This window comes from Lissotriton vulgaris, chromosome 1_1, assembly GCF_964263255.1.
Source record: "Lissotriton vulgaris chromosome 1_1, aLisVul1.2, whole genome shotgun sequence".
In the NCBI taxonomy this organism is placed as follows: domain Eukaryota; kingdom Metazoa; phylum Chordata; class Amphibia; order Caudata; family Salamandridae; genus Lissotriton; species Lissotriton vulgaris.
Window position 1 is genome coordinate 842,406,092 of NC_141685.1, and position 20,792 is coordinate 842,426,883.

General features: G+C 44.2%; 1 protein-coding gene across 1 annotated transcript in view; it reads right to left on the reverse strand.

Moving 5' to 3' along the window:
* Window positions 1-18,435, reverse strand: part of ATP6V1G3 (ATPase H+ transporting V1 subunit G3) — a 39,567-nt gene extending 21,132 nt beyond the window's left edge. The window contains exon 1 of the mRNA XM_086957654.1: window positions 18,205-18,435. Within this exon, the coding sequence (XP_086813780.1) occupies window positions 18,205-18,286 (82 nt within the window). The 5' untranslated portion in view covers window positions 18,287-18,435. The remainder of the gene's footprint in view (window positions 1-18,204) is intronic.
* Between the last annotated feature and the right edge of the window lie 2,357 nt (window positions 18,436-20,792).

Below are 20,792 nucleotides of genomic sequence, written 5' to 3' on the forward strand. Positions count from 1 at the left end.
TGTGGCAACTTCACTGATGAACCTTGGATCAGCCAATCATTGCTTTAAGAGTAAATAGTCAGCCCCCTGGTTACAGAATTGCCACTAGAGAGACACCACTTTGTGAATGCACTGGGGGAAGGACTTTAAACCAAATGGCAGAAACACAAATTGAACTTGGCAGCTCTGAATTATCGCCGCTTTAGCGGGGAAAAAGTCCAGCTAAAGTGGCGATAAGGCCCTTGATAATATGCCCCTGAGTGAGCACGTTCTATTGCATTTAGCACTATTTCTTAACACCTTCTGCACTATTGATAGCAACATCCCGACATAATGGCCAATTATACAAATGGAAAAGGAAAAAAATATATGTTCAAGCATGTGAAGAATAAACCTGCTTCCTGTGACGTGATGCTTCCCCGCCAGTCACAAACGAGTATTTTTATTAACCATATGACTGATATAAAATTCCAGTTTGTTCGAAAAATATTTCCCGTTTACCATGCCCCTGGACACGGGGGCAAGAGAAAGTGACTCTGGACACACCGCAGTGAGCTTTGTTTACTGCTCTCTAGGCTGTTCCAGAACAGGACGGGCTGGTCTCGGCTCCTGGAAACAGACGCAGAGCGCGCGGGCCCGCTGTGATCTGGGGCGAACCAGCTCACGGCTGGAGCTCGCGAGAGATACACGGGGTAAGGAAGTGTGACTGCTTTTCAAAGGCTGTTTTGTAAACACGTGCCAACGGTGACTTTCAGTTGACCTTCATAACAAGGCCGCAAATAACACATGCGAAGCAAATCAGCAAAGGCAACCAGGCGCTAAAAGACCAGCCTGCACTAGGCGAAGTTAAAAAGCACAAGTCCTTGCTTATTTTCACATCTCCATCAATGTTTGTACATTCATAATATTAACATTATTATTTTCTGTAGCGCTCTACAACTCATGTTTTCAGCCTCTAAGCATTGTAAAAACAGATGTTACTGTTACCTAGCGTAATGGCATTGTAATCAGAGCGCAAACACTTTCCCTGAAATACCATATACTCTGAAAATCATATTGATATTTCTTATACCAATGGCAAACTAAAACGAGAAAAGCCCACTAACATACACTCGCTATGTGTATTATCAAAATGCCTGGACGTTTGCAAAGCAAACATACTGAATTATGTAGGATCTTTGTTTCCCTCGCACACATCAATATCTTCAGGTACAATATGGGACTCCCCTCACCCGCCCCAACCCGCACGAGTCTCCCAATAAACACCCTGTACCCTCTGTTCAGGCTTGTGCATATTTTTTGTCCCGCTCACAAAATGTATGAAATTCGTAGATTTTGATTTACATGAAATTAGGAAAATGCCACAAGCTTAATATGTGAAATTTTGCAAAAATGTGTTCTGATGGACTCTGGTTCTCGAAAAAGATGGTTTGTGGGAGCAGGAAATGTCTCACAGGAGTCATTTTCTCAACTAAGCAGTCCCCTTGTGAATAGCCCACATTACACTTGAATGAAAGGTTTGTCCTTGCATTCCACTTTCTCGCAAGACACCACACAAAATTTGTTTTGCAAACTTTTGTGTGATTTCATGCAATTTTCACAAAATTTATCAAAACGAACCATCGCCTTTTGGCACATACCTAGTCATAATACGAGGGTATCTGAATCCTCACACACCGTTCCTTGGGCCTTCCTTCGCCAGTTTGAACACCAAATAGCGCATGTTTCTTTCTTTTATATGGGACTATGAGGAATTGTGATGTGTGACTTCTATGAAAAGAATCTATGTTAAAAGCTACTGTTGCCCACTTTTTAACATGCCCTATCCCATCCCTCTCATCTTTGTGATCTTTTCTCATCATTTCTCCATTCCTGGAGATTCAGGCAGTGATGGAAAATCTTCATGCGATTTCCAAGATTTCAGAAATCTGCAGAAAATTTGACATATTTCTTCAGGGAACAATGGAACCTACGAAGAACTAGGACGGTATTTCCAGCAGAAAATCTGGCCTGGAAAGAAGGACTGTCCCCAAGCATAGCTGCTAAGTTGTCCCATGTCATGCATGGCATTTTAGGCAAGTCCTGGATTTTATGCAAAACAATTTCAATGCTTAAACTTTTATGTTTGTGCATACAATTTTAAATTCCAATCTACAAGACCCAGAATACAAATATTTTGGACTAAAATATGTATGTCTGGCTAGAGGGACAACACATGACATGGGGAAAAAAATCGAAAGCATAGAAGGGAAAAAGAATGACTATATCTCACCACGCCCCATTTGATTTCTGAACACATTCGCTGTTAGCCATGTATTCTCTGGCTAGAATGCTTACGTTTCTTGGGTTTATGTGTGAATAGCTCATCCATACCAGGATTTGTATGTTCTGGCGTGTGGAGTCCTGGTAATTCAATGATAAAATTAACACTACTTTCTCAGAGGACAAAAACAGCCCATGCTTCTATAATTGGTACTCAAACTGCAAATCCAACGGTTTCACAGCTCTCAGGTTTCACAGGTCCATGCGTAAGTAGCTCATTTATCAAGTCTAGGGTATGTTCTTTCCATTCTTGATTTGTAGTCCCTTTTTCCATTATAAAATCACATCTACAAATTCCATAATGCAAAAAATGAGAGTTCTGCTGCTTCTCTGGCTCATGATCTGCATCAGCCAAAGAGGATCTCTCTGTCCAATTCACAGGGGTGCATTGCTTACCCCGCATACGATGTGGGCCTCTTGTACACTTCACATACATGATATTCAAAAGTATATTGTAAATATGCATATTGGTGGTGCAAGCTTGATCCCCTAGTGACGTTCTTGCTGCTGACATGTGCCCTGACCTACAGATCACAAGTTCAAGACACTGTAAGGACAAGGCAGATTTTGATCCTTGGAGCACCCATTCATTTGACACGTGTCACGAATTACATCAAACACTTAAAAGTGGTGAAAAACAAAATGTTTAACCCCACCACAGTTAAACACCGCCGCAGTTCTGAGTGGTAGCCATTAGACCACATCTCAAAATACTTAAGCCATTGGGTAAGGAAATAACCTCAGGAGAAATGAGTGCCCAAGATCCTCCACGGGACTCAAAGTGTGTAACACACCAAATTTAGACCCCGATCTATTAACCTTTCTATTTAAATTTGGGAAGGATCCTAGGAAAGGTATTGAGAAATGTCTTAAACAATCTCAAGACAAACTCCTAGGTACCCTTGGCTCACTCACTCGTATCCTGGATATGGCGGAAGATGCCAGGGGGAACAACGTTCCCGCTATCTTCCTAACCCAAGGTATGGGGATTTCTGCCATGCTTACCTCAAGTTTAACAGGGTAAGCAAAATGTCACATTTCCCCCAAAACATATCCTCTTTACATACTTTCCCCGTGAGCTACTTTTCCCCTACACTTCTTCTTACTACTCTATGCAAACAACTGATAGATTTGTGCAGATCACAGCACTATCTGTCTAACGTAAGCCAAGCAAACTGGGGTGTAAGCTAGTTGATTAGACATGTGTCCTAGTGTGCCAAAATAAATAGACACATTCCAGCCATGTTGCCTGCAGCCCTTTGGGGAGTAGAGTAGGGAAAGGTAATATTTCTACTTTTCTTCCATGAGACAAGATTGTAGAATGGAATATTTGGGAGGGAACATCAAGGTCACTCAACATTGTGACCAAATATTTGAGGACCAAAAAGTCGAGAAGATAAGTGCACAGAGGGAGGTATGGATTTACTATTCTTAACTCCACATCTACGTACCTTGAAGATTTGTATATCATCATGGTATGTAAATGTGGAGTAAACTATAAAAAATATATACTTACCGGTTGACATTTTGGATATCCTGGTAATGCTATTGTGTGGCCTGCATTGTTCCTTCTCAATATTCTAAAACCCCACCAGAGTGAAAGATTTTAGAGTTCCAGTGGGTATTATGCCGGAGCAGTTGGCTGCATGAAAATAGTGTGCAAGGCAAGCCCTTGCATACAAAAAACGTATGAGATCCGCGCTCAATGTATTTTCAAACGGTTCTGTAGCCTCTGGCAGGGTTTAGGTTTCACCTTATTATTATCAGTTTATCTGCGAAATATAGCAATAACCAACAGGAAGGTGACCAGTGAACCTTTAAGAAGGGCCTTCAATGAAGCAGCAATACGTGTTGCCACGCTTTTAGTAACCTTCAATCTGTTTGAGATAGAAACTCATTTTGTTTTGTTAAAATCAGCAAATTTCCCCTGGACATGATGGCTATTGTGGCAAATGCAGCAAATCCACAATTATGCGGAAAATGCCACAAGTGCAAAAATGCATAATCACAGCTTAGTAAGTAAATTCTGATACAGCTGAAGACATCCTGCTGAAGACAACCAAAGGAAAGACTCAACATCCAAAAGCTCATCACTGGTCCCATATTCTACCAGGTCGGTCCATGGACACCTCCACAGAAGATCACTCATTGGCTAAATGGAGCAGCGTACTACCTCGTTCAAAAACAGAGAAGGGACAAGGTATTTGCCGGTGTGCAATATGTTATTTTATAATGGATTTATACTGCGCTCAAATACTCAAGAGTGTCCTGGCGCGCAAAATAACAGTGACCTGGCGGAGTGAAGAATTTAAAATGGCTGCTTAAAGAGGAAGGTTTTAAGTTGCTTTTCAAAACGTCTGAGGTCCTGAGTGTTCCATAATTCGAGAAGCAGGGAGTTCCATGCCATAGCTGCTTTGACGGAAAGAGACTGGCCCCCCCAGCTGCGTTCTACAGAAACGTGAGATCGCCATCCGTCGTTGGGTGGTTGAGCGCAACAATGTATTAGGGACATAGAAAGAAAAACGCTTCCTGATATACATTGGTCAAGATCATGCAGGGCTCTATGTGCCAGAGTAAGAGCTTTAAATTGCACTCTCTGGGCTATAGGAAGCCAATGTAGATTGCTTAGATGCTGTTTTACGCTAGTCCTTCCAGAGATGTTAAACAGAAGTCTAGCTGCGGCATTCTGTATGGTCTGAAGTTTTTTCTGCAGATATCCAGTGATGCCCATTTACACAGCATTGACATAGTCGATGCGGGAAAGAATGAGAGCACAAATGACCATTTCTTTGGCCGGCCTCGGAAGCAAGGGGAAGAACCTTCTTAGTGACTTAAGGGTGCCAAAGCAAACTCCGTTGAGTTTCTTAATTTGCACCGAAGGGTCTTCACCGAACCAGACTCCCAAGTTCTTTGCTGGTTCACCCTCTGAATTAGGTCGAGGGAAGTCTGGAGGCCATAAAATTTCTCTGAAGGCAGGCGGAAACTAACCATATAGACGAACCTCTAACTTGTCCTCATTGCATTTCAGTTGGGCATGAGCCAGCCACTTAAACATAGACGTAAGACAGTTCTGGGCAATTTCTGTCGACAGGTCGGAGTCCTTCCAGGTTAATAGGAGCTGGGTGTCATCAGCATATACGATTATTTTTACACCCAGTTCCTCAGCCAGAAAAATCAGAGGAGTCAGATAAATATTAAAAAGCAGCGGGCTCAAAGTAGAACCCTGAGGGACTCCAGTGGAAATTTGCTTGGCAGTCAATGAAAAAGGAGGCATCCCCACCTTCTGGGTACGCTCTTCCAAAAAGGATTTCAACCAGTCCCAGGCGGAACCAACAATGCCAATGTTTGAGAGTCGGGCAAGGTGTAATTGGTGCAGCACCGTATCGAAGGCGGCAGAGAGGTCAAGTAAAATAAAGGCAGCTCTACCGCCCGCGTCCAGGCACTCCCTAATCGCCTCAGCCATTTCCACCAGTGCGGTCTTGGTACTACGTGTTGCCCGAAAACACGATTGCGCCAGATGGAGAAGACCAGATGTTTCCACATAGGCCTCAAGCTGTCGTAAGACCACCTTCTCCGAGACCTTTGTCAGTGCTGGTAACAGAGATATTGGACAATAGCTAGCAAGTTTGGATGGGTGTAAGGAATGTTTTTTTAAGAGTGGTAGGAGCTTAGCCTGTTTCCAACTCAAAGTCACAGCAGCGGTCAGTAAGGATAGATTGAAAATCTTATTGACCTCTGGATAAACACCTCCGCGAGTCTAGCCAGCACTCTGGCCGGACAATGGTCAGTTGGGGACCCCAACTTAAGAGATTTGAGGATGGCCAGGGTATCCAATCCGGCAATGGGCACAAAGTTCATAAATGGAGGAGAAGATAGAGTGGGGGCTAGAAGGGGTGGAGGAAACGAATCCCTCTGTACCAGGGAGTCTGACCCAAGACTGTCTTGGATATTCTGTATTTTTTCCACAAAGAAAGAGGACAACTCCTCACACCATTGTGATGATACAAGGAGGGCCGTTTGTTTAGCGCTGGGTGCCAAAAAGCTTCTTACAATGGGGAAGATCTCCTTGCCATTGTTGTTAGATTTAGCAATCCGCTCCACATAGAAACTGCTTTTCGCCTCCTAATGGCTGCATAGTAGTCCCTCTGGGCTTTGCAAAGAGCATTTTTGTCCAAGGGACAATACTCCAGACGCCAACACCGTTCCAGTGTTTTACAGCCCAGTTTGAGGTCTCTAAGAGTGCCTGGGTACCATGGTTTAGATGGAATGAGTCTTGGTCACCTGATGGAAAGGGATTTTAACACCAAGCCAGCTCCTTGGCTGATCCAGGTGGAAAAGCTATGAACCGCTCCTTGAGAGAGCCTTGGAGAGGGCCAGAATGCCAATCTTCAGACCTGGTTTATTCTGGGCCAAGACTATCAATGACTGGAATTTCCCTAAGGTCCAAAAAACCTTGACCAAATAATGATCTGACCAGGTGACTTGAAGGGGGTCAGAAGCAGGCACGGCAAAGTTGGAACATACCAAGTCGATTATATGTCCCCCCTTATGCGAGGGAGACTTTATCCACTGGGTTAGATGTGCCAGATTAAACAGGTCCATTAGTTCCCTGGAACCAGTAGCCTCCAGAAAGTCTAAATGAATGTTAAATCACCCAGAAGGAGGAAGTTTGGAAAACAAAGGGCCCGTGTAACAATGACTTCATCCAGGGCTTTCAGGAATGCTCCAGGGAGGCCAGGGGACCTGTAGACCAATGTGCCGCCCAGTGTGTAGTGGGGCAATATGGCAATGGAGAAGTCGAGCACCTCCCCCTCCACTAACCCCACTGAAACCTCGCTGGAAAAGACCCAAGAGGCCCTGAACACCACTACAATCCCGCACCCTCTCCCGGTTTCGCGGTCAGCTCTTGTAATTTTATATCCCAAAGGGATAGCAAGCTCAACCACCGGGCTCAAGATTCATTAAGCCAGGTTTCAGTTATAAATAACACATCTACGTGTTCATTTGAAAGGAGTTCATGGATATCAAGGGCATGTTTAACCATAGAGCACAAATTAATAAGTGCAGCCCGAATTCTGCTCTCTCTCCCAATTCTAGAGACAGAAACTGTCTCCTTGGTGTGAAAGGAGAACTGGCAAGTGGGGCATGTCCTAGAAAGGCTCTGAAGGACTGCCCACTGATCCCCACCCGTGCACTTAGCGTTGTCCAACGCCACCAAATCCTTTCTACTAAAGCCCTCCAACCTCCTTGCTCCTCTGGCAAGGAACGGGCAGCATGGCTGCCGCTGGACGCTCCCGGGCTTGCCTTTGGTGCGCCGCCGGCGCGGACCATACGTGGTCGCTGCATCCGGTTTAAGTAGGAAGTGTGGGCTGGGGTAAGAGCAACAACTGGACCGCTAACCTACAGGCGGGCCCGCTCTGACAGACGGACACCGCGTTAGCGTTTCAATTAAATAGGTAGCGCACATTCACAATTTTAAAATCAATAGTGAAAATCAGTAATTTTTAAAAAACACGAACACAAGCCACCCACACACTAGCAGCAAGATGAAAGGTCACAATTACCGGTGCGCAGATGCTGCATCCGGTTTAAGTAGGAAGTGTGGGCTGGGGGAAGCGCAACAACTAGAACGCTAACCTACACGCGGGCCCACTCTGACAGACGGACACCGCGTTAGCGTTTCAATTAAATAGGTAGCGCACATTCACAATTTTAAAATCAATAGTGCAAATCAGTAATTTTTAAAAAACACGAACACTAGCCCCCCACGCACTAGCAGCAAGATGAAAGTTACAATTGTACAATATGTATAAATAGTGGAAATAACATAACACAACACATATTTGGGAGCAGTTCCCAAATGACATTTTTGCATCAATTACAGGCAGATGAATTTGGTAAGTGCCTCAAAATAACGCAAGTATAGACCAGAACACAGCCCACAACTGGTCTCCACCGCCGAGACCAGTAGTGTGATGGACACCAGAATTCTCTTGGTGTTAATCATGCTTCTGGTCTCAGACTTTTACACTCGGGGAAAAAATCATCCCATTAAGCAAGGCCATCCCTGTTCCTCTCCATCAAATTCACAATGACTTCAGTTTTCTGTAATGCTGATCAAATGGTGCCTCAGAGCCACTTCACAGCGCTAGGCTGTATATACATATATATATATATTATATATATATATATATATATATATATATATATATATATATATATATATATATATATATATACTAGCAGCCCCTCCCAACGTTGTCCGGGTATGAATTGCTGCCGGCCAGTAGTATATTATTTTGTAGGATTTCGTTTTGATAGCATTTCTTATCTGTGACAGGCCTGTGAAACGCTCCGATTCACAGTGCACTGCTGATGCACTTAAGAGTGCGCGTTCAGTAGTGTGTGAACTCGAGTTTCCCTACTTTATTTTTCCTTGCAATATTATATAGCACGAACTCGACAACATGGCATGAGCACAATTTACATTACAGAAGAACACATTGATTTGTGGGAGGCACGGGGAGACAAAGCGATTTGCCTGGAATCATAGGATGTTGAGCTGATGCCGAGATTAGAACGTAGCTCCCCAGCTCTAAAGTTAACAATTTTAGAACTTGTGGCAGGAGGTGTGTCTAAAAGTGTATGTCGGTGCTCGCCATCAATAAGAGAGACCTGTGCATTTTTCAAATCGGTGGTGAAAAAATATGAGTATTTTGCTGGAGATGTGGGCTGCCGTGCCACCAATGTACTTACCGGGGGAGGGTAAACACCCATTATTCTGCAACTTTCTTTCTGCATACCATCACTCCGCATACTTTCATTACGAAAGTACCATGACTCCGCAATGCCATTATAACGCATGGCATTACATTTTTATATTCTTTTACCACGCATACATTTACAACGAAATTCGTTGTGAATGCATGAATGGTAAAAGCATGTTTTTTTAATGTTTGGATAAGGTAAGTATGGGTATAGGGGTATATGTTTTGGGGTACTGAGGTATATGTTTTGGGGTGTTTGGGTATTTTAAGGGTTCAGATATCGTTTTGGGTTATGGGCTACAGTGGTAGTTTTAGGGTTTAGGGATAGGTATGGGTTTTGGGGTACAGGGGTATTTTAAGGGTTCAGGGCTAGGTTTTGGTTTTGGGGTACAGGGGTATTTTTAGGGTTCAGGGCTAGGTTTGGGTTTTGGGGTACAGGGGTATTTTAGGATTCAGGGGTAGGTTTGGGTTTTGGGGTACAGGGCTATTTTTATGGTTGAGGGCTAGGTTTGGGTTTTGGGGTACAGGGGTATTTTTAGGGTTCAGGGGTAGGTTTGGGTTTTGGGGTACAGGGGTATTTTAAGGGTTCAGGGCTAGGTTTGGGTTTTGGGGTACAGGGGTATTTTAGGGTTCAGGGCTAGGTTTGGGTTTTGGTGTACAGGGGTATTTTTAGGGTTCAGGGGTAGGCTTGGGTTTTGAGGTACAGGGGTATTTATAGGGTTCAGGGCTAGGTTTGGGTTTTGGGGTACAGGGGTATTTTAAGGGTTTAGGGATGGGTTTGGGTTTTGGGGTACAGGGTATATTTATAGGGTTTAGATGGGTTAGTGTTTAAGGGTGTTGGGGTATTTTAAGGAGAAAGGGTGTGTTTTGATTATGGGGTGCAGGGGTATTTAAAGGGAGCAGGGTGGACACCCAGAGCTGGAATGTACAGAACCTGGGAAGAAAAAACATTGAAATATTGGGCACAACGTTCGTTTTTTTTTCCGTAATCCCACGCACGCCCACGCCCCCAGCACATGCCCACAGCACACGATATGAGACATGGCATGAAGCACGGAACGTACCACACGCCCCCAGCGTTTGTCACGCCCCCAGCACACGCCCACAGCACAACACAGACACGCCCACAAGAGACTACTTTGCTGGCACGGTTCTTTTACCTTTTAAATGTATATGGTGGGCATCTGCATAGCCTATGTCCTTCTGCTGCAACTATTATTATTATTATTATTATTAAAACTTTTATAGCGTGCTCTATTACCACGGGGTATCCTGGCGCGGTGAGTAATTTAACAGCAAGAGTGATAGATCAAGAACAAGTCTGTTAGAGTGGAACGTTAAACAGATAAGTCTTAAGTTCTTTCTTAAAAACAGTAATGGTCGTAGAGGCTCTGAGGAACAGGGGGAGGGCATTCCAAGTAGAAGCTGCCTTAACTGAAATTGATTGGCCACCCAGTCGGGCGTATTTGTATTTGGGAATGGCCAATTGCCATTGGTTGGCCGATCGTAGGGCACGGTTGGGAGTGTAGAATGAGAACCGTTTCTGCAAATACGTCGGTCCCTGGCCATGAGCTGCTCTAAACGCCAACACGAGAATTTTAAACAAGATTCGGTGTGGCACTGGGAGCCAATGCAGGCTTCGTAAATGGCTCTGCACGCTCGACCTCCTGGGAAGAGAGAAGAGCAGACGTACTGCAGCGTTTTGTATCACCTGAAGGCGATGAACCATGTACCCAGGCAAGCCACTAAATAAGGCATTAGCATAATCGAGCCGAGACAAGATCAGGGCTCGAAGGACAGTCTCCTTGGCTGCCCTGGGAAGGAGAGGGAAAAATCTTCTCAAGGCTCGCAGGGTACCGAAGCAGATGCCAGTCAATTTTTTAATATGGTCCGAGAACTTAAGGTCCTGACCGAACCATACCCCCAGGTTCTTAGCTGGGCCTCCCATCGCACTAGGGCAGGGCAGGTCCGGGGGCCAAATCTGGTCCTTGAAGTTGTCAGGGAAAGAGCCAAAAAACAGAACCTCAGACTTGTCTTCGTTGCACTTAAGTTGGACTTGTGCAAGCCACCGAAATACTTCCGACAAACAATGCTGGACTGCTGATGGATCAGACACACCCTTAGGCCAGGTGAAAAGCAGCTGTGTGTCGTCTGCGTAGGCCATTATCTTGGCTCCCAGCTGTTCCGCCAGATAGAGTAAGGGGGTCATATAGACGTTAAACAATAAAGGGCTTAACGTAGACCCCTGCGGAACTCCAGTTGTCAGTCTCTTCGGGGCCGAAGAGTAAGGGGGCATCCAGACCTGCTGAGTTCTATCACTCAAAAACGATGACAACCAGTCAAGGGACAGCCCTGAAATGCCAATGGCTCCCAGTCTTGCAATAAGCAAGGCATGGGGCACCGTATCGTAGGCGGCAGAGAGGTCCAGTAGAATCAGGACCGCTCTGCCACCCCCGTCCAACTGCCCTTTCCAACGCTGCATTGGGTGTTGTTATTGGTGCTGTGGTTCCTGAGATTACCCGCCTCAAAGGTTTGGGCTCTCTCTTTATTATATTAGTATGGATTCAGGGCCTTGTGCACATGGAAACGGTGCTTGGCACAATCTGTTCGAGATGGGCTGTGAACATGGGTAGAAGCCTCTGTCCTTATCTCTGTCAGTGACTGCCCAAATGTGTGACAGGCGCCAGTGGGTTCAGCTTGGGTGCCTACAACTTGGCATACGGGCTTCCAGTGGAGTTTGTGCAGGGTTCCCTACCTTGGTGTGCATGTGTGTGTACACTTCAAGGAGTTTAGAGACATTGGAGAAGAGCAAAATGGAAGAAGTTGTTCTGGGAATGTAACAAACAGCTGAAGAGAAGTGGCATAGCCCTTGCCTGTAAGCAATATTTATGGCATTCACTCATTTTTTATCACTAACAAGCAATCCAAAATAAGAAAACATTTATTTTTCATAGGAAACGTACAGGGAATTGTACTGTTCACTCCATATCCCGTTATTGCTGAGAACATTAACTGGCTCTAAATTTTATGACTGATAAGTATAGAGCTTTGAAAACTGCCATTTTCATTGATGGAACTAAACAATTTGGCAAATTTAGTATTAGAAACACAGGTGCAAAGTTAGTCACATTTCTGGATCTTGGAGGCGGGGTTGGAGCATTCTATCTTAAATGTGCGTTAATAACATAGTGAGCCCATTTTTTTTTTACCTCATTCAATGGTACACATTTCAACAACCTTTAAAAAGTGAAAGACTGAGACAACCCACCCTGTTTCAAAATGTGATATTTGGTTTCAAAGATTTCTCAGCAGCAGCTGCCTTTGCTCACTCTCATCAAACGGCTAGGGAAGGGCAGAGTCAGACTAGGACAGAAAATAGGCCCGGGCACCAATTAAGAGTGGACCCCATTAGTGTATTTGATGCATAATAAAGTGGCTCACATTTGCAAATCATGGAAATTTTAAACTTGTAAATACACACTGTACAGCGGCCTTGCAAGGTTTGAGAGAGTGTATGTATTTGTGCTTGCTGTTGGCAATGTTTGTGGTAATATCAGAGAAATCAACAGTAAAAAATATGGCAACCAGACTGTAACAGAAGCCCACAAACAGCCAGAAAACCGCACATGAACCGATCTGTCAGACTAGCCCTTCAGGCACTGCCGGATTGCCCTACAGGCCAGTCTGACCATTGGGAAAGCAGAGTGTGTATTGTTTGGGCCAGCTGCCATGCCACATAGTGCTTATGAAACATGAGTGGCACAATTAACTTTTTTGTTTAAGACACACTTTCAAACCACAAACCATTTTAGTGGTTGAATTAAATGTGAAATCTGGAATTCACATTCAGAATGAATATGTGAGTAGATTACAATCAATTTAAGCCATTTTGCTGTTTTCAATGAGTAAATCAGATTGTCACTGACCAGATCAGATAATGAGTTCTAAGACGAACCCCGAGCTATGGAAAGTATTGTCACCTGTACTGATTTACCCTCGGACAATCGCCCCCCGCTTGGACCTTTATACACTTCACAACATTGTTTATATTTATTGCTATTTGGTAAATCTGAGGGCTTGTGACCTCTAAAACACCTTCTGTAATGTACTAAACCACGTAACGATGTAGTCAAGGTTTTTTGAATCATTAAATGGTTTTAGGAAGTCATATTGATTCTGAATTTTCAACAAACATGTTAATGGCGTCAGGGATCCTTTAAGCATTGTGAATGTTGACAAAACGTTTTTTAGGAGTGAGGCCATCGCCCACGGCATACTCATAGGTGTGTGTAACGTTTAATTTTTTTTAAAACGTGTCTCGTTTTCCTTTAAGGAAAACAGGATGCATTAAATTAAAGAGATTATTTTATTTAAAAGCAATCACAGACATGGTGGCCTAATGACCCAAGCAGGCCACCATTCCTGTGATTTCGGCCAGTCGTAGCGGGTCACAATATGCAACCTACCTCATCTACATTGATGAGGTAGGTCGAATTGCAACCCACAAAGATTCTGTATTTTGTGAACCCGCCTAGCAGTACATAGGTCGTTTTGCAAAATACCAATGTATTTGGTAGAAGTTGGTGCGCAAATCGCAACCGCTTTTATGGAATCTATTTTACTACTTTCCAAATAAGAAGTTGCAAATTGCAAACATTATTAGTCGCAATCTACAATTTCTATTTTTGAATCTTTGTGCATGAGGCCCTTAATGTTTGGTTATTAAGAGTACTTTTGAGAAGTAAAATCAAGAAATTACACAAAAATATGTGAGAGAGAAACTGAGCCTAGCTCACCTTTTTTTTCCATTGGCATTTCCCTGGTGGACTGGGGTGATTGGAGGTCGGCTTTGAAAGCCCAGGGCTGCAGCCTCTAATTCAGCTCGCTGAGGTCAATTGCAGCAGTCAGTGTGTGGGGGACTCCAGGAGAGGGAGAAGAGGGAGGTAGGTATGCAGAAAGAGATAGGAGAAGGAGAGAAAGCAGGAGAGAAAGAGAATGGATAATTGAAAGAGCGTTATAGTGCAAGCAGGGCTAGTGTTTGCGCTGGTGGCGCCCTGTGCTACAATTTTTGTTGGCGCCCCCGCAATGACCACCTCTGTCACAGATTCCCTCACTACTACCCTTCAACAGTGCCCCTCAAGTCTCCATAACTACTCTCTTTCTGAAGCATTTGATAGTTTTATAGCACCACTCATACCAGTGAAGGGTGTCAGAGCACTTTACATCCCACACACATTACACAGAGACAATCAATCATATGTGTGTAAATCAGTATATAGGAAAATTTACATAAGGCAGAGAACTACAAGGTGTAGGAGCCACATGTCATCCATACTGGTAGGTGGGATAGTTTAACCCCTCCCCTGCTGATGACAGAACCGCTCCGTCATCAGCTGCGGTGGCGCTGTGCTGATGATGGAGCGGTTCCGTCATGGCCCGCCCAACGCTCCTGCGCGGTGCGAATTCCGCGCCTGTGCTGAGCGTTCAATTGAGCGGGCGGGGCCATGACGGAACCGCTCCGTCATAAGCACAGAGCAACCGATGCTGGTGACGGAGCGGTTCGGTCACCAGCATGCGCTCGCCGTATTTCCGCCCCGCCTCCTTAGCACTGCGGCGGAATAGCCGCCGCAGTGAAGGGGTTAAGAGTACTTGGTCTGGAGAATAACAAAATCAGGATTTAAAATGTAGTAACATGGTTGGGGGTTCTCTTTAATAATCAGAATTGATTTCTATCCAAACCCTTTTTCTAACATTAGGATAATGAAAGACTGGGGTGAAAATCATAACCCTCGAATATATATCTTACAGTTTACTTACAGCTCTTTGATGACAGTTAATAGCTCACTGTTCTATGTTAGCATTTTAACTGAAAATAACAAAAGGGTCTCTCTGACAAAAATAGTAGTCTACTGGCCTATTTATAGAATATGCACTTTGTTAACTGCATGGTACACGTTCTTTGCAGCAGGCACATTAACCCTCTGGGCTACCTTACACTGAGTCAAAACTTCCACTAGACAAAACTCAATAGCATTAATCACCAGAGTTATCTTGACATTATTATAGTTGCTTGATAATTGCTAGCAGCAAGGAACATGGCAGCTGGTGCTTTTTTAACTTTATTGATATACTTGCCAACAAGGCGCCCCCACTCGAAGTCACTATACGGTGCTGTGGAATTAGTTGCACTGCCCTCGAGCCGGTTCCGAGTGCGAGGAAGTAATTGAGTTGAGATGGTTTGACAATTTTTGCCACATCTGCTTTTGGGTCCCCATTTCCACTCAAGGACAGAAATAATCCTCTGGGTGGAGCCAAAGCCCAGTATACATACACATATTTTAAAAAAATGTGTAATAAAAAGTCTTGCACAGAGCTGCGCTGCCAAGCCAGTCCAAACGAAGGAGGGGAAAGCTTGGTTGGGGTATTTAAATGCCTGTCTTCACCGAGCTAATCAATTGTACTGATTAAAGCAGATAGAAGGCCTCTTTCTGAGAAGGGGGATCCTGGTTTCTCCTTCAGTGGTCCATCCTCTATCCTCGGCTGTGAGACAAGCCTCTTTCCCCCTTAGCCTCGGGCAGGCCAATGTAAGGATTTAGTTTACGTGGGCATTTTTACTTTTTAGAAAAAGTATAGGAAGTGTTTATATAAAATAAATCAAGCATAGGAACGACGTTCCCTTTGTTTGCCACTCACTCCCACTTGTGTTCATGGTGCAGGGCTATGCTCTGCTCCCTTGACTGTGATTACTGGACTTGTGCTAACGGATTTCTGACTTGCTTTTGGGACGAATACAGGTGCAGGGGTAAAGACGATTTAAGGCATGGTCAAAGTGGACTCTGGCCCAGGGCCCAGGTCTTTAAGTGGGATGAAAAAGGATGAAAAAACTGCGGGGGTCTCATATTGGGGCGTGGCCAATGTAATTAAGGGCATAGCTTAAAAACACAAGCCAAACAAATCTGTGTTTAGCATTGTGTGCCACCCACCTTGTCTTTTGCTGTTTCTGTCATTGCATCCAGATATGATACACCAAAGTAACATCATACCTACAAGTCAGGACTATTGGCTTTGTCAATGGTTGTTAGTTGCAGACGATAAATAAGCATCAACTATGGCTGGTATATAATATTGAAAAAGCTTCCACTTAAAGCCCTGGGGACACCACGACTATGTTGCTGTCCTGAGTATCAAAAAGAGAAGGGAAATCCAGAGAGAAAATTACCCTCTTTAAAGGATTTCCCTTCCCCTGCAACGCTCACCTGGCATGACGTCATGCCGTAACTTCTCCACTATTGAGAAGTGAGCAGTGTGAGCACGCGCACATCGATGTGCCTTCCGTCACCTGGATGTGCATGGGCCGCCTGTGCCAGGGCACAAAAGAGAGCCCGATAGAGACCCGTTTCGAGGCCCCCTTGAAAAAACGGGCAGTGCTCAGACCCGATGAAACCCGGCCCACTTAAAACCCTGCCAAGGCCCAAGTATTTCAGGGCCCCACCCTGACAGAGCCAGCTCTGTTCTGCAGACAGTCTTGCCCTGACAAAATGGAATCATTTTGAAACAGATTGTTCCAAACAGCGTGTTCTCTTAATTTATTTTTAACGTGGGTGATGTGTGAGACTCTAATCCAACATTTTGCTGACAAATGTGTTTATTTTTCATGCAACATCCATAAAAAAGTTTTTTTTAGATCCAAGCAGGATCTCAGTATGAGAAATAAGAGGGTGTCACAGGGGTTTTCTGCAGTAACATTAGTGAGCTGCTACCATGTTACAGCATTGGAAACACACATGATGAATATTTAAATGTGAACACATTTAGAATTTGGACCAGTGTGCCAGTACACTGTCAGTGACCTGGCCAAAGAGGGCAAGAAAGAGCTGAAACTGGATCATAAATGAAAAGCTGATCTGAGCGGGGCCCCCAAAATACGTTTGGCCCAGGGCCCCCAAAATCCTAAACGTCCCTGTGCAGAGGGCTGCAAAGGCGCCCTATCATTTCAGTTTAGGCCTCTGGTTGGGTGGGGAGGGCCAATGCGAGGTTATGCTCTATTAGAGGATGGGATTTTGATATGGAAAGTAAATACACTTCACAGCACTGGTGCAAAACTTTACATTGAAGAGTACTGACACTTCTCAAAAGCCAGCAGGCAGGTACTCTGGTAGTGGGTACATGCACAGTATCAGAAAGAAAGGGGCAGATATAGACAGGGTTTTAAGTGGGAAGAAAAAAGTGTGGGGGGTCCCTGAAAAGGGGGAGGGGCTAAATAATTAAACACAGACGCTAAAATTCGCGCAGAGTGTTACCCTATTCACACATTTATACAGAATCACAACTGCAACTGGCACAGTGACCACTGCCACAACACAATTGTGCCCCTTTATAAACACCTGGATGTGCCTCATTTCAAATTATGCCGCAGACAAGAGTAATTTGCTGCCTGAGTAAAAAACAAACACTCATACGGAATGTAAGATTAGCAAAGCACGTGTAATGCAAACAGGAACGACATGGATTACCTTCACGTTTTTACACTCATTGTTCAGAAAGTGATCAGTGTTTTGCATGAAAAGTTTAAGGACATGCATCCAGGGCCAAAAAGGGACCCGTTTCACTACCCGTTGTAAATTACAACCGGGTCTGAGACCCGGCCCACTTAAAGCCCAGGATACAGACCACCGTGCGGGTCGGGATACATTTTCCACCTCCTTCCTGAGCTGCGGCGACCCTTCATGCGGTCCAAAACGTGTCCACGGTACGACCCTCGTCACACAAGGGGCTTGTGGCTCGTTGCCTCACAGCAATTTTGCGCCCGTTCCACAAACAACCGTGCATTTAAGTTTCTTTGGGTGAAATCCCCGGATAATGCTTACAGCATAAAATATATGACATGGCATGCAATTCTCTGCACAGAACCTCCAATGTGTCTGCATTTTGTCCTCATATATAGAATATAGGTAGAGCTTGTCCTCATTCCACTACTTCGTGGCACTTAGAGATACTTTAGGAACACAGAAATGAAATAGAAAACCACTGCAGTAAACTGAGGTCTTTGCCGTGTTAGGTGGAGGTAGTCAACGGAGAGCTGTGAATGAAAAACTAGAACAAATGCTCGAATTTTTTTCAAAAAAATATCACTTACGTTTTTTGGCCTCTTCTAGTTTGTCTTTGGCGCGTTTCTCAGCTTGCAAAAGCTGCTGGATGCCCTGGGATTGACTTGTCATTTTGGTTCTCAGGTGTGCGTTCCCCACATAGTCTCGAGGACACTTTTATACTGTTTCACAATCCTATATCTCACTGCCTTTGCTGTGCCAACAACAGGCCTGTTCAGCGCTCACCCAAACTGCACTGGACCAGCAAGCCCCGCCCACTGTACTCCAGGCCGCGTCTACGGGGGAATTGAACACATAACAAGGGCGTTCTTTACTAGTTAGTACCACGAGCAGTGCATTCAGGTCACCCCTTGTTTCTCGAGGGGGATGGGGGGGGGGGGGGTTGTCTGGTTTTTGTGTGGTCGTTCATGTACAGAGGTGCTCGTGAAACGTTCCTGGAGGTTTTACCGCCACAAAACAATGTTTATGTGTTCATCATCTGCATCTGCACTTTTCATGGATCAAGGTATGGCAAAGGGAAAGGGATTTGGGGTTACCGGGGGCAGAGCTTGAAAAGCAGAATCACACAGTCAACCTATACATTTATAAAAAAAAACGTTGCAAAGCAATTGACAGTATGGTCATATGTGACAGTAAATCTGTTCTAGTTTACTTATTTGGCCTAAAAGAGGCTGCATTTTAAAATATTCTACAAGGTGAAGACACCTGCTGCAGAAATCTTTGTGTGCCCTGCAATTTTGATGAGATTGTAATAGTGATAAATTAACTCTAGCGATTAATGCTGTTCTTGTACAGTTCAATCTTTTCTTCAGTTACAGTTTCGACAATGTGAACTTTGTAATCTTCTTTTAAAGATATATGTTTATATCTAAATAAAGATATTTTTTATTTTTTATTTTTTTTAATTGTTTTATTTTGATTTCAGTTACAGTTTCGACTGAAAGTAGGTAGATGGTTAATGTACCTGCTGCAAAGCACATGGTGTCACATGCAGATCACAGATTTGTATTTTATGTAGCTAGGTACAGACTACTTTTGACACTGCAATCAGTTTCTTATTTCCAGTTCATAAGTTGCAATCCTTCTAACATAGCACACTGATCTATTTACCAGCATCAAGGAGCTTCATGCAAACTGTAAGTCATGGGGTTTGGTACTTATTGTTTTCTTACTCAATCTGTTGTTACTCTTAGATTGCAAAGAATGGATTCTTGGGGAAATAATACAGTCTTTTTAGAACAGACAACCACAATCATTGTACTACACTGTATAACCTGACTTTATGTTTCTCCTGACCATTCCCTCTTAACATAAAGGGGCCTATTACGATCTCGTTTGGAAAGCCTCCGACCTGAGGTCGGATATGGCATCGTTTTGTGTAGCCAGACTCCCATTGGCTTGCAGCGACAAATAACCACCCGATACTGTATAACCGAGTCCTTAGGCTCAAAGCTAAATTACAGCAAGACCAAAGTCATCAGCTTCTTGCCAAAAGAACAGACAGCAAAATCTGAAATTCAAATGGAGAGTTGCCGGGAATAAGATTAACCAGGCCAGCATCTACAAATACCTTGGGGTGGGACTGGATGCTAGATTAAACTTCAAAAAGCATTTTGCCCAATGAAGCGCCTTAGCAAACAAACTGTTCTTCACCCTCAACTTAATAAATAATAAAATGGGGAGTTCCTCTCAGGCCTATTTAGTGCAAATCATCAGAGCCTAATTCCTACCATCACTGACCTACGGCTCAGAAATCTTAAAGGGCAATGATGTAACAACTCTCAATACTCTACAGTCCATCCTGTTCAAAAGCATCTACCGCACACCACAGACACACGTGTCAAGCTCAAGTCTGCCTGGCATTTGGACTCCAGCACTAGCAGCCGGTGAGAATGATTGCCCTACTCAAACTGTGCTGGAAGTTGAGAGCTTCGATATCTGAGTCTTTGGCTGCCTTGTGTTGGTCCGAAATGAAAAGTCAGCACACAACTAAAAACAGCTGGCCAACTGTGCTCAGCCAAGCATTGTAATGCCTCAATTCATATGAGGCCTGGGAGCTAAACATTAGCCACGCAGCATTCAAAAGAATTGCCAATAAAGCCGCCAAACTAAAATCATGGTCAATAGACAAAGCGGAATTGGCAGGCAAAAAACAAAGCTGGTCAGTCTTACAATCTTATAGCATCTGGGGGCCTCAACCATACCTTACGTGCTATATCTCTCAAACCATCCAGCATTTTTCCTTAGTAATGTGAATGGGAGTCTTCCCCTCAAAAGATCAGGCCTTATTTATGAAGGTCTTGCGCCACTTATGCGTCACTTTTAAAATGGTAAAAGGTGACGCACTGGTGGCGTAAGGCCTTCATAAATGAGGCCCCAGGTGCAGCTCTGGGAACAAAGATGGTCGAACTCTCTCTGCCGACTTTGCGGTAAATTTGTTGAACGTTTATTACACTTTCTGTGCATCTGCCCGACTGTCATCTTTTTAAGGCAAAAACTAATTTTCCCCGCTTTTCGGGCGCTCAACATAAGATCATGCCCTACTGCAGTGCTGACATTACTGAACAGTAAACCAATTCACCTCTTGTGCAGGGCTGTTAAGTTCCTTCTTCAAGTC